We start from the raw sequence: 13,892 nt of genomic DNA, 5'->3' as shown, positions 1-13,892 counted from the left end.
GTATACTAATCTGCAAGATTTTGGAGATAAGGTTCGGATGTGCTACTAAATTGAATATCTTCCAAAGAGTTGGCTTAGACACAGGAGCTGAAAATGTGTTGCTGGAAAAGCGCAGCAGGTCAGGCACATTTTCAGCTCTGATCTCCAGCATCTGCAGTCCTCACTTTCTCCTCAAAGATTAGACACAGGAGCTAACAAATATAAATTTTCTTTTAAGAATTGATGACTTTATAGTTCCAAAATGGTCAACATTCGTGATTTTGTTAATAATGTATTGGTTTGGCACCTAAATTAAGAATAAAATAAGGATGAGTATGGGTAGATCTCATCTGCTCTACCATTCATGCTAACCTCCACTTCCCCGCCCTTTTCCAATCCCTCTGTACTAAAGATCCTGATGACAACCTAAAATATACTCCACACGTGAGCATCCACAGTTCGCTGCAATAAGAAGAGCAGAGATTCACAACCATCTGATTGAGGGAATTTCTTCTCACCTCAGTCACAAATGACCAACCCCTCAACCTGAGACTGTCCCCTCATTCTGTTTTACACATTTCTCTCCAATTGCTCAGGGAAACCTCCCATTTTATTGCACATGCCTGACGTAACTCAAAGGTATAGCAGCTGGTATACTAGTCTGAAAATTAAGTATTGCATGCTATGTCAGTTCTGTAGGTCCCCCTGGTGGGTCAATTGGGCATCAGCTTTTGGCAGACTTGTACACAAACTAAGGTCAAGATTTTTACTTTTATTCTCATAAAAAGGAGAGCTAGTATTGCTGTGAAATAAATATGAAAGTACTGAGGGGAAAGAAGGGTGTTCTGTCTTATTATACCACATAGTTATTCAACTGCTGGTGTTTTAAGTCTAGAGATGTACAGCATGGAAACAGACCCTTTGGAACTCCCCCACCCCAGGAAAAAGACCTTATCTATTTGTCCTATCTATGCCTCTCATGATTTTATAAACCTCTATAAGGTCACCCCTCAGCCTGTGCTACTCCAGGGAAAACAGGCCAGCCCGTTCAGCTAATAGCTCAATCCCTCTAATCCTGGCAAAGTCCGTGTAAATCTTTTCTGAACCTTTTCAAGTTTCCCAACATCCTTTGTATAGGAGGGAAACCAGAATTGCACATAATATTCCAAAAGTAGCCTAACCAATGTCCTGTATAGCTGTAACATGACCTCCCAATTCCTATACTCAGTGCTTTGACCAATAAAGGAAAACATATCAATTGCCTTCTTCACTATCTTATCAACCTGTGATACCACTTTCAAAGAATTATGAACCTGCACTCCAAGATCTCTTTGTTCACCAATACTCCCCAAGACCTTACCATTAAATATATAAGTCCTGTACTGATTTGCCTTTCTAAAATGCAGCACCTCATATTTATTTATATTAAACTTAATCTGCCACTCCTCGACCCATCGGCCCATCTGATCAAGATCCTCTTGTACTCTGAAGTAACCTTCTTCGCTGGCCACTACATCTCCAATTTTGGTGTAATCTTTAAATTTCCTAACCAGACCTCCTATGTTCACATCTAAATCATTTATGTAAATGACGAAAAGCAATGGATCCAGCACCAATCTTTGTGGCACACCACTGGGCACAGGCTTTTGATTGATCAGTCGTATTTTGAGCCTTTGCTCAAGCCTAGTCTGGCAATAACATTTCTGTATGCCCAGGAGTTAAGTTGTTATATTGGACAGAGCAAATTTCACAGGTCCATGAATGCTGTATTTGAACTTCCTGAATGACTAGCATCACATCTTACTGGGGTAGTGTACTAAAAATCAAGTCATGTTATTCCTGGCCATATGTTAAACATTTTATCAATTTACACAAAATCCCCAATTTACCTGTCTCATAGACTCAGGTTAACAAAAAACATAAACCAGGTTTCTGTGCTTAACAAGACCTACTATTTATTACAAATAAATAGTTATTAACCACAGATAAACAACTATGAACTGTTGACATATTACTCTATGTGTTAAAACTTTAACCCTCTTCTAAGACCCACCTACACACACATATGTACAAAAGAAACATCGTATTATGTTTGGAGGAGAGGGGAGAAAATAAATACTGAGGAAATAGCTCAATGGCAGCAGATCTTGGGATTCAATGGAGGGGTTCCTTTCATTTTCCTAGTCTTTTAGTTCTCTGAGCTTTTCCTTCAGGTGTTTCTAATCCTTGCAGCAGACACAGTGCAACTAATTCACAAATTATAAAGTCTCTGATTTATTAATTAAAACAACAGATTACAGCAACTGGTGGAAGAAAACAACTGGCTTCCTTTAGAAACAAAAACAGAAGGTGCTGGAAAAGAGAAATCAGAGTTAACCATTCTAGTCTGGTGACCCTTCCTCAGAACTTTCTTTAGCTTCAGTTATATTACTTGAGAGAGGCGCACTTTCTACCTTTCAGAGGTCTGAGAGATTTTCACTGTATTGTGCATGTCCACATGCTGTTTAGCTACACAGGAACTAATCAGAGAGTTGTCTTCAAGCTAATGACATTTGGTGAGCACAGCTGGTCACAGTTCCAGAAGCCAATCAGCTAACTGTGCTGGCTGAATCACACATCGTAGGAAAGTCCCGGTGTTGTGCCATCCAAAGTATTTACATTGTTGCCTCAGTGCCTCAAAAGCAGCAGTGTAAAAACAACTTAAAATGAGTTTCAGTCACTTACTTCCTCCATCCTTTGTTGTAAGACAGCTATTTTCCCAATTCAGATCACAATCAAAAATAAAGTCAAATCCAAGTTTTAGTTTTTACATGAGGGGTTGACAAGGCTTGAAGCTGGGCAATTGCAAAGCCATACTTTTAAATAGGCTGAAGTCTTCAGTTTGGTATTGGAATGGGGAGTTTAATGAGCACATTGGCAGAGAATAAATATTCATATTATTAGTTTTTAACTGTTTTACAGATTAATTACTGGACTGATTCTTCAAAAATAATAATGGAGATGATGTGGGGAATTGCTATGATTGCATTGAAAGGCTATTTCTACTCCTAGTATCTTCCACAAGTTGGGATTCATAATTGTTTGCAGGGCTTTAGATTGAATCCAGCTAATTTTGTTACACAGAATTGAGATATCAGAGATATAAACAAGTACTAGGAGAAAGTGAAGACTGCAGATGCTGGAGATCAGAGCTGAAAAATGTGTTGCTGGAAAAGCGCAGCAGGTCAGACAGCATCCAAGGAGCAGGAAATTGCGTTTCGGGCATAAGCCTGAAGAAGGGCTTATGCCCGAAATGTCGATTCTCCTGCTCCTTGGATGCTGCCTGACTTGTTGCGCTTTTCAGCAACACATTTTTCAGCTATAAACAAGTACTGCATGTTATGTTTATATCTGTCTCAGAATGTATTTTGAATGAGATGGTTTATTCGAAGAACATTGATGCTTGTTTCAAATTAAACCAAGGTCAAAATTGTCAAACATTGCTTGGAACTTTCAAAAGACTAATGCAGCATGTTTCCCCTTCTATCAAATAAAACATTCTCATATCCGACAAGATGGGACTGCCTATAACTTCATTTAACTTGACAGCTGTATTACGGCTTTTAAGACATCATAATTAGCTGACACTATGGTCTTATTTGAAGGTAAATGTAAATGGCACAGAGATTCACTGTTGGTTGGTGTAGTTGGCAAAAGGATATGCGATGGATTATGCCGCTTATTGGGCTGCTTTATAACTTCCTCTGCAGCTTTCACTGAGCGTAAAGGGACTTGTTCTTTGTCTGTTAATCTGAAGTATAACAAAAAGGACATAGAGCCAATACTCGTCTTAGTCAGAGGCTGTGGAGGGTCTAAAGCAAATAAGATTCCAAACAGCCAAGAATAGATATAAGGTGATGCACAGACTCTGTTTTAAGTGATGAATGCTTGATGGCTACTTAAAAGCACTTACAGCAGAAGAAATCACATGACAATGGCAAGTGAACTAAGGGTCCAATTGCATTTCTGCAAACATCTTCATTTTCATAAAATAGTATGTATTATAATATGCAGTAACAAGTTTGCAAGTTACTCAATATTCATGATCTCTAAAGAAATTATCATTCAATTACAAAACAGTGTGTTAACTCTCATCAGTTACATTTTCATCAGTTTTTGCACATGCATTGCATCGATAGTCTTTAGATCATTCACGATTCCAAATAGAACACATTCACATTGTTATTGGCTGTTTATCATGTATCTGCTCATTCCTAGAGGAATGTTTCTTCTTCAGGAAGTGTTCCTCCCATGGTGCGTGTTGATGCTGTGGTAACTTTTGTTGCTGATCCATTTCTGTCACTAGGGAACAGTGGACCACTTGGACTGATGGTTGTTCTGTATCATGTGCAGGTGTTGAGGTTATGTCTTCCTGTTCCACGGCCTGCAGAGCACAGCTTCCCTAGTTGAAAGTAGATGTCTGTGACTTAAGTTGATAGATGTGGTTGTAGTGAGTTTTGAGAAGATTTGTAGCTCAGGTTGAGGTTTTGGATGTAGGTTGAACTGGTTGTTCATGTACACCGATTAAGAATTAATTGATCTGTTCTAACAAAGGTCCCACATTGCAAAGACTGGCTCTGCATTGCTCAGCTCTTGTAAAGACTCAGCAGTTCATCAAGATGAAATTTGACATTCTGCCATATCACTGTAATTTTGTCACTCATGCCTGTTTCCATTTCTGGTTTCAATAGATTTTCACAACTGGAAGAGGAATTTGGGTGCAGTGTGACATTCGTCTTTGGACTGGACTACTTTCCATACCAATTTATGCTGGATTTCTCAATTTCTTTAGTATTCTTTTCACAATTTTCATTGTACTTGGCCTGTTGACTTGATTGGGAATGGTGTAGTGATGGAATATTAGATTAGATTCCCTACAGTGTGGAAACAGACCCTTCGGCCCAAGAGGTCCACACCGACCTTCTGAAGAGCAACCCACCCAGACCTATTTCCCACTGACTAATGCACCTAATACTATGGGCAATTTATCATGGCCAATTCACCTGATCTGCACATCTTTGGACCGTGGGAGGAAACCGGAGAACCCAAAGGAAACCCACGCAGACATGGGGAGAATGTGCAAACTCCACACAGACAGTCACTCGAAGCTGGAATCGAACCTGGGATCCTGGTGCTGTGAGGCTACAGTGCTAACCACTGAGCCACTGTGCCATGATGATGTATGGTGTTAAATTTCCCAATCCTTTATGAAGTGCCTGAATTCTCCACTTGGAAACTGAGGGCTATTTCACCCATCACAATATCTGGAACACTATAACAGCTAAAGAAGGCTTTCAGGTTTTCAACAATTTTAATATTAGTTGTTCATTTCAGTTGGTATAAATCCAAATATAGTAATCAATGGTGACAAGATAATAAGACATGCACCTGTGAGAGTGAAAGTGTCTACAACATCCATGGTCAGGCTGGGATGTGATGTGACTGCCCCTTGACATCCAATGGTGTTACCATCACTGGATCCTCCACTATCAACACTCTGGAGGTTACCATTAACCAGAAACTCAACTGGACTCGCCACATAAACACAGTGGTTACAAGTGCAGGTCAAAGGTTAGGAATACATGGTGAGTAACTCACTTTCTGACTCCCCAAAGTCTGTCCACCATCTACAAGGCACAAGTTAAGAGTGTGAAGGAATACTCCCCACTTTCCTGGATTATTGCAGCTCCAACAAAACTCAAGAAGCTTGACACCATCAAGGCCAAAGCAACCCGTTTGATTGACACCACATTGACAAGCATCCACACCCTCCACCACCCAAGTTCGGTGACAGCAGTGTGTATCATTCTCAAGATGCACTGTAGAAATTCACCAATGATCCTTAGCCAACACCTTCCAAACCCATGACCATTTTGATCTAGAAGAGCAAGAGCAGCAGATAAATGGGAACACCACCTCCCTACTCCCCCCCAAAAAAACCATTGTCCAACTTGACTTGGAAATATATTGCTGTTTATTTAGTGTCATGGGGTCAAAGTCCTGGAGTGTCCTCCCTAACAGTATTGTGGGTCAAGCTGCAGCATGTGGACTGCAGTGGTTCAAGAAGGCAGCTCATCGCCACCTTCTCAAGGACAACTAGGGGTGGGCAATAAAGCTGGCCAGCCAGCAACACCCACATCACATGGAGTGAAATAAAAAATAATTTTAAAAATTTTAAACAGTGTTCAGAAAAGATTTACAAGGATGTTGCTGGGGTTGGAGGATTTGAGCTTTAGGGAGAGGTTGAACAGGCTGGGGCTGTTTTCCCCAGAGTGTCAGAGGCTGAGGGGTGACCTTATAAAGGTTTACAAAATTATGAGGGGCATGGATAGGATAAATAGACAAAGTCTTTTCCCTGGGATCGGGGAGTCCAGAACTAGAGGGCATAGGTTCAGGGTGAGAGGGGAAAGATATAAAAGAGACCGAAGGGGCAACTGTTTCAGGCAGAGAGTGGTACGTGTATGGAATGAGCTGCCAGAGAACGTGGTGGAAGCTGGTACAATTGCAACATTTAAGAGGCATTTGGATGGGTATATGAATAGGAAGGGTTTGGAGGGATATGGGCCAGGTGCTGGCAGGTGGGACTAGATTGGGTTGGGATAGCTGGTTGGCATGGATAGGTAGGACCGAAGGGTCTGTTTCCGTGCTGTACATCTCTATGATTCTATGACTCAACGACCATAAGACCACAGGAAATAAGAATAGCAGTAGGCCATTTGACCTATTGAGCCTGGTCTGCCATGCAATCGGATCATGCTAATTCAATATTCCTCACATTCTGCCCTTTTTGCATGACCCTTGATTCCCTTACTGATCAAGAATCTATCTATCTCAGTCTTAAATATACACATGAACTCTGCCACACAGCTCTCTGTCAAGGAATTCCAAAGATTCACAACCCTCTGAGAGAAGAAATCCCTCCTGAAGAAGGGCTTATGCCCGAAACGTCGATTCTCCTGTTCCTTGGATGCTGCCTGACCGGTTGCGCTTTTCCAGCAACACATTTTCAGCCCCTCCTAATCTCAGTCTTATTTTGGTGTCCCTTTATTCTAAGACTATGCTATCTGGCCCTAGTCTCTCCAATCAGGGGAAACATCCTTTCAGTATTTACTCTGTCACGCTCCTTAAGAATTCTAAATGTTTCACTTTTTATTCTTCCAAACGTTGGTGAGTAGAGTCCCAACCTGTTTAATCTTTGCTTAGAAAGCAATTCCTCCATACCAGGTTCATTCTATGAGCTTTCTCTCAACTGCCGTCAATGAAATGAGTTTTTTTTAAATAAAGGGACTGAAACTACTCATAGTACTCCAGATGCGACTTCACCAAAAGCTTTTACAGCTTCAGTAAGACTTTCCTACACTTATACTCTAGCCACCTTGAATGAGGGATAACATTTCATTGGTATTCCTGATTACCTGCTGCATTGTGTGCTAGCTTTTCGTTTCATGTGTAAGTACCACCCAAATCCCTTTATGTTGCAACTTTCTGAAGTAAATCTCCATTTAAATATATTCTATTCTTTTGTTCTTCCTTCCAAAATTGACAACTTTGCATTTTACCACATCATACTCCATTTGCCAACTTTTTGTCCACTTTCTTCACTTATCAATATCTGTCTGTAAACTGTTTGTATCTTTCTCACAATCTGCCTTTCCACCTATTTTTGTGTTGTCTGCAAGTTTGGCTACAGTACATTCACTTATTTCCTCCAAGTCATTAATACTTATTGTAAACTGTTGCAGTTCCCGTACTGATCGTTGTAGGACCCACTAGTCATGAGTCGTCAACTTGATTAAGAACCCCTTACTCCCACTCACTGGTGGAGAAAGTGAGGTCTGCAGATGCTGGAGATCAGAGCTGAAAATGTGTTGCTGGAAAAGCGCAGCAGGTCAGGCAGCATCCAGGGAACAGGAGAATTGACGTTTCGGGCATAAGCCCTTCCTGAAGAAGGGCTTATGCCCGAAACGTCGATTCTCCTGTTCCCTGGATGCTGCCTGACCTGCTGCGCTTTTCCAGCAACACATTTTCAGCTCCCACTCACTGGTTCCTGCCCACTCCAATATGCTACCTCTGATTCCATGGGTCTTATGACTTAACCTTTTGTGATGTACCTTGTCAAATGCCTTCTGGAAGTCCAAATACAACACACCTACTGGTTCCTCTCTATCCACACTGGTTCAGACTTCCTTGGAAAACTCTAAGAATTTAGTCAGACATGATTCCCTTTCATGAAGCCATACTGACTCTGGTAGATTAAGCTGTGATTTTCCAAATGTTCTGCTATAACTTTCTTAATAATTGATACCAATACTTTTCCAACAATAAATGTTTGGCCAGTTGGCCTATGGTTACCTACATTTTGTCTTCCTTCTTTTTTGAATAGGAGTGTTACATTCACAGTTTTCTAATCCTCTGGTACTTCTCCAGAATCCAAGGATTTTTAGAAAATTGCAATCAATGCATTCACTATCTCTGTAGCTTTCTCTTTTAGGATTCTAGGATTGCAAGTCATCAGGGTTAGGGAACTAATCTGCCTTTAGCCCCATTGTTTGTCTAATACTACTTATTTAGTGATGATGATGGTACTTAACTTCTCCCCTGTATTCTTTAGTATTAATGGAATAGTCAAAATATCTTCCACTGTAAAGACTTAAAATATTTGTTTAACTCCTCCACCATTTCCTTGTTCCCCAAAAATGATCTCACCGGATTCATTTTCTACAGAGCCTATGTCCACTTTGACTCCTCTTCTTTTAACATATTTGAAGAACCTCTTATAGTCAGTTTTTAAATTCCTTGCTAGTCTGCCCTCAAAGTTTATCATTGCAATACTGCTGCAAGGAAACTGTGAGCTCAGGAACACAGTTCCTGGGCCAGGCTGTGCCTCTGGACTCATTGTTCTCTCTCATAGTGCTCACTCAATCTGAGCTGACCTGGATGCTCACAGCATTCCTGCCCTGTGTTGGCTTGACTTTTTGTGTTTTGCCCCGAGTCAGAGATACCAGGTTCATGTTATTTCAATCTTACATTGCTATTTAGAGTAGCCAAAAAGGCAGGAAGTTTGTCACGGTTGTCGGTAGCTATCAGTCAAATGAAGAATGACAGTCTTCAGTCAGAGGCTACCAAACAGTAGATTAGATTAGATTCCCTAGAGTGTGGAAACAGGCCCTCCGGCCCAACAAGTCCACACCGATCCTCTGAAGAGTAACCCACCCAGACCCATTTCCCTCTGACTAATACACCTAACACTATGGACAATTTAGCATGGCCAATTCACCTGACCTGCACATCTTTCGACCATAGGAGAAAACTGGAGCACCTGGAGGAAATTCATGCAGACACAGGGAGAATATGCAAACTCCACACAGAAATTGCCCAAGGCTAGAATCGAACCCAGGTCCCTGGCGCTGTGAAGCTGCAGTACTTACCACTGAGCTATCATGCCACGGTAGGTCAAGGACAATCTTCAACACCAGCCTAGGGATATGGCACAGTTAGCCACCTGGAGCAGTCAAAGTCAAGAGCCTCCCTCTCATAATCGGCGATGAGCAGCTGATGGTTGGGCAGTCTAACAGACTTTCTTTCCTATAGTGGGCTTTTGCCTCCTGAAATAAGGGAGAGGCAAATACTAAGGCAGGCTTATGGGGAGATGTTCTGGTTGAGTGAGTAGGCAGGACAGAGGGCATGCAGGCTTATAGAAGTTTAGTGTGGATGACAGCGAGTGAGGGAAGATGTTGCAGGCAATAGTGAGAGCCTTTGTGGGAGCTGGGTACAGTAGCCAAGACTGGGTGAGTGTGAGGTATCGGAGAGAAAATGATTGCACTGACTCTGGTAGACTGAAAGGGTATTGACCACCTTCTTACAGTGCTGTGCATTCCTCCAGACAGCCAATACTGTTTTAACTGGATGGCAACATTGGACCAGTCTGGTCTGGGATCACGTTAGCATGGGGTGGGACTATGGCCTCCTTTGCTTGTCCTGGAGAAGTGGAAGTCCCACGTTTTCATCACACCTTCCAGTGTAATCTCCAAGTCTTTGCTTGCAAAGTGGGACAGTGATTTCCATTTGTCTACCTTAACTGGGATGAATATCAGGAACTGCACATGCCAGCTCTGGACTTGCAATGCCTGTCTGGGTTGGCTATTAAAGATGGAACAAGCATAAGGGATGTCGACTAATTTCAGGACATCCCAACAGTGGCGTGGAACAGCATGTATTATGATTGGAGTGGAATTGCTCACAAGCATTACCATTGGAGGAAGAGGGTTGGGGTGGTGTTGGGAGAATGGAGGGGATGATGGTGGTCAATGAGTTGGTAAGATGCAGCAAGAAAACCCACTACCTTTGTGATGAAAAAGGCTCTAAAAAACACATAAAACATATTTAGCCAAACAAATTAGATTAGATTCCCTACAGTGTGGAAACAGGCTCTTCAGCCCAACTAGTCCACACCAACCCTTTGAAGAGTAACCTAACCCAGAGCCATTTCCTGCTGACTAATGCACCTAACACTGTGGGCAATTTAGCATTGCCAATTCACCTGACCTACACATCTTTGGACTGTGGGAGGAAACTGGAGCACCTGGAGGAAACCCATGCAGACACGAGGAGAACATACAAACTCTACACAGACAGGCACCCAAGGTGGGAATTGAACCTGGGACCCTGGCACTGTGAGGCTGCAGTGCTAACAACTGAGCCACCATGCCACCCACAGTGTAAGATTCAACAAATGATGTTGATTCTAATGACTGTCACAGACTGCAGATACAGACACTTCCAGTGGAGGTAGAGATCACATGACATTGTCAAGCCAGCCTGTACACCATAATTACAAATGTATTTTCACAAACATACTAATTCAATGCACTAGCAACATGTGGCCTGTATCATGAGGCTCAAGTCCACCTTAAAATTAAGCTTCAGGCGTCATTCATCTTAATGTGACAAGCTGATGGCAGCTACTGTGTCTCGTCAGACTGGTCACCCGTTTTGGAAAAATTTGAATATTGGGTCATTTGCCTCACCAAAATCACACTAAAGGCAAGACTTGAATGGGATTGGGTGGAGCAGTAAAGAAATAGGCGTGTGGGGACTGGGGACAGGTAGAGTCATAGAGTCAAAGAGATGTACAGCATGGAAACAGACTATATGGTCCAACTCGTCCATGCCGACCAGATATCCTAACCTAATCTCGTCCCATTTGCCAGCACTTGGCCCATATCCCTCTAAACCCTTCCTATTCATGTACCCAGTCTGATACCTTTTAAATGCTGCAATTGTATCAGCCTCCACCACTTCCTCTGGCAGCTCATTCCACACATTCACGACTCTGCGTGAAAAAGTTGCCCCTTTTATATCTTTCTCCTCTCACCCTAAACCTATGCCCTCTAGTTCTGGACTCCCCCAACTCAGGGAAAAAGACCTTGTCTATTTACCCTACCCACACCCCTCATGATTTTATACATCTCAATAAGGTCACCCCTCAGCCTCAGATGCTCCAGGGAAAACAGCCCCAGCCTATTCAACCTCTCCCTTTAGCTCAAATCCTCCAACCCTGGCAACATCCTTGTAAATCTTTTCTGAACCCTTTCAAGTTTCACAACATCTTTCCCATAGGTAGTCCATAAACTGGAATTAGTTGGTCAATTAGTTGTGGACTGGGGTATCCTGGTGACTGCATAGACACATCTGACGTTTGCTTCAAACGTAGACAAGTGTAAAACATTTTCAGTTCCTTGAAAAAAGTATCATTGCACGTTTTTAAAAATATGCATTTGGTTCAGAGTGAAATTGTTATCAATACCGCTTAAAGAAGTGGAATTGCATGTCTCAAGATTGGAACAGGTCATATTTTTAAAAGCAAATTGTATGAGATTTACGCCAGGCAGACAGCACATGATTGAATTCACATTGTTGGTGTTAAGTTGCTGCAGTATTTGAGAATGAGTGCTCAGAGCGAGGAGCAAGTCAGCGTCTCAACCGCTCGGCTATTTCCGTCACCTGCGTTGCGAGTACTCGACTGTTTCCGTTACGCAGCCTCGGCTGTTCCATTAAGCGGGCTGCGCCGCTTCGGCTGTTTCCGTGCACCGGAAGCTCCTTGAAGAACGATCGGGTAAACCGGAAGTGGGTGATCCAGCAGCCCCCGCCACAGACAGACAAGATGGACGCGGGGTTTTTCCGCGTAAGTAAAGCAGCAGCCGAATGGAGCTTGTTTGTTGAGTGCGACTAGAAAGTTCATCGATTGTAATAGCGGTCGGAATACTTTTCAGGACCGGCGGGTCTGCTCCGGTGTTTTAAACGCATAAAACTCGGGTCTTTTCCCCGAATATACACAACTGCGGATTCGGCCTTAGCAACCGAGCGGGAATGAAAATGGCGGCGGGTGGCAGGCAGGCGTTTGGGGGGAACCGTGCTGTAAGATTTGTTTTTGTTTCCCCAGCTCATCTGTTCATCTAACTTAATTTATCGCACCTTGAGCGTAGCTAGGGAGCCGTATCTCTTATTCTAGTTCTGGACAATTTTATTTTCCTTTAAGGGATTGGTTCCAATGCGGCAGGCAGTGGAGCCGAAGCCTAGCAAAGTGACTCTCCGACTCTGAACAAATATCATAACGGCGTAGTTCGAATCTTAATCCAGTTCCGCCCGGCTGAATTTTATGTTTTTCTGGGTTTTGCACCGAATGTTTCCAACATTATTTTTGTTTCTGACGCGCAATTAAATCTCTCCACTAGGGCCTGGTTTACCAGCAGCATGGTTGCAAGTAGAGCGCGGTGTGGTTCAAGACTGGAAAATGGACCCAAGCTATCTTGCACGCGAGGGGAAACACAGTAACTCTTAAACAATTAAAATGCTCGTTCGTTTCAGAAATTATAAATATTCAAGCGAATTCATGACTCGATTAATTTCAAAGCAGATTTAATCCAAAGTAACATTTTAAATTTTATTTGGAATTGGAGATAAAATTGCTTTATTGTAGAACAGATTATCGGGGGAGTAAGTTACAAAGTTACAATTTGTACTGGATTCTAGATTTGTTTTAAGTTCAAAGTAGCTCCTGTTGTAAAACGTCTCCAAGTCGTCTCAGTACTGTGCTAAGTTTCCCTTTGTTCTGACTTAAGCATTGCATGATTAGAAAATCCAAATGTGACATACATGTTAGCCACTTAAGTGTTAAATACAAATTATATGTAATGAAAACAGCAAACTGCAGTTTTTTTCTTGATACTTCCACTTGATATGCCAAACCCTGTACACCCCTTCAGTCTGTTCCTTTTTACTATGCTTTCTGATATTTTGGTTAACTAAAATTTTTGATTTTTAGTGTGTCGCATATTAAAGCTGGTTTTTTTGACTATTCCAGAAAATCTAGAGTTTAGCTCATTATTAATTTGCTTCAGCATAATCTTTTGCTAAAAAATGAAAAAAAACAATGCTGAAAGAACTCCAATTTCACAGTAGTATTAGGAATAAATCATTTCAGATTTATGATCTTGCCTCAGAGCTGGGGAAGTGAGAAGTAATGGGTTTTTTACAAGTGAAAGGGGAGATTTGATGAAAGGCTAGATCTATGATAGGAGAAAGTGAGGACTGCAGATGCTGGAGATCAGAGCTTAATGTGTTGCTGGAAAAGCACAGCAGGTCAGGCAGCATCAAAGGAACAGGAGAATCGACGTTTCGGGCATTAAGCCCTTCAGGAATGAGGAGGGTATGCCAAGCAGGCTAAGATAAAAGGTTGGGAGGAGGGGCGTTGGGAATACGATAGGTGGAAGGAGGTTAAGGTGAGGGTGATAGGCCGGAGAAGGGGTGGGGGCGGAGAGGTCGGGAAGAAGATTGCAGGTCAAGAAGGCGGTGCTGAGTCTGAGGGTTGGGAC

At 42.2% G+C, this 13,892-nt stretch overlaps 1 protein-coding gene across 2 annotated transcripts in view; it reads left to right on the top strand.

Moving 5' to 3' along the window:
* Positions 1-12,108: 12,108 nt before the first annotated feature.
* The window catches only part of srrm1 (serine/arginine repetitive matrix 1), a 59,995-nt gene continuing 58,211 nt past the window's right edge, over positions 12,109-13,892 (top strand). Inside the window, exon 1 of one of the 2 annotated variants that reach the window (XM_043717658.1) lies at positions 12,109-12,202. In XM_043717658.1, the coding sequence (XP_043573593.1) occupies positions 12,182-12,202 (21 nt within the window). In that variant the 5' untranslated portion in view covers positions 12,109-12,181. Of the gene's footprint in view, positions 12,203-12,856; positions 12,875-13,892 lie in introns of those variants that run through there. The other variant, XM_043717660.1, reaches the window with a different exon arrangement.

Source organism: Chiloscyllium plagiosum, chromosome 27 (genome assembly GCF_004010195.1).
Source record: "Chiloscyllium plagiosum isolate BGI_BamShark_2017 chromosome 27, ASM401019v2, whole genome shotgun sequence".
NCBI classification, from domain to species: domain Eukaryota; kingdom Metazoa; phylum Chordata; class Chondrichthyes; order Orectolobiformes; family Hemiscylliidae; genus Chiloscyllium; species Chiloscyllium plagiosum.
This window is presented reverse-complemented; position numbering and strand designations above follow the sequence as displayed.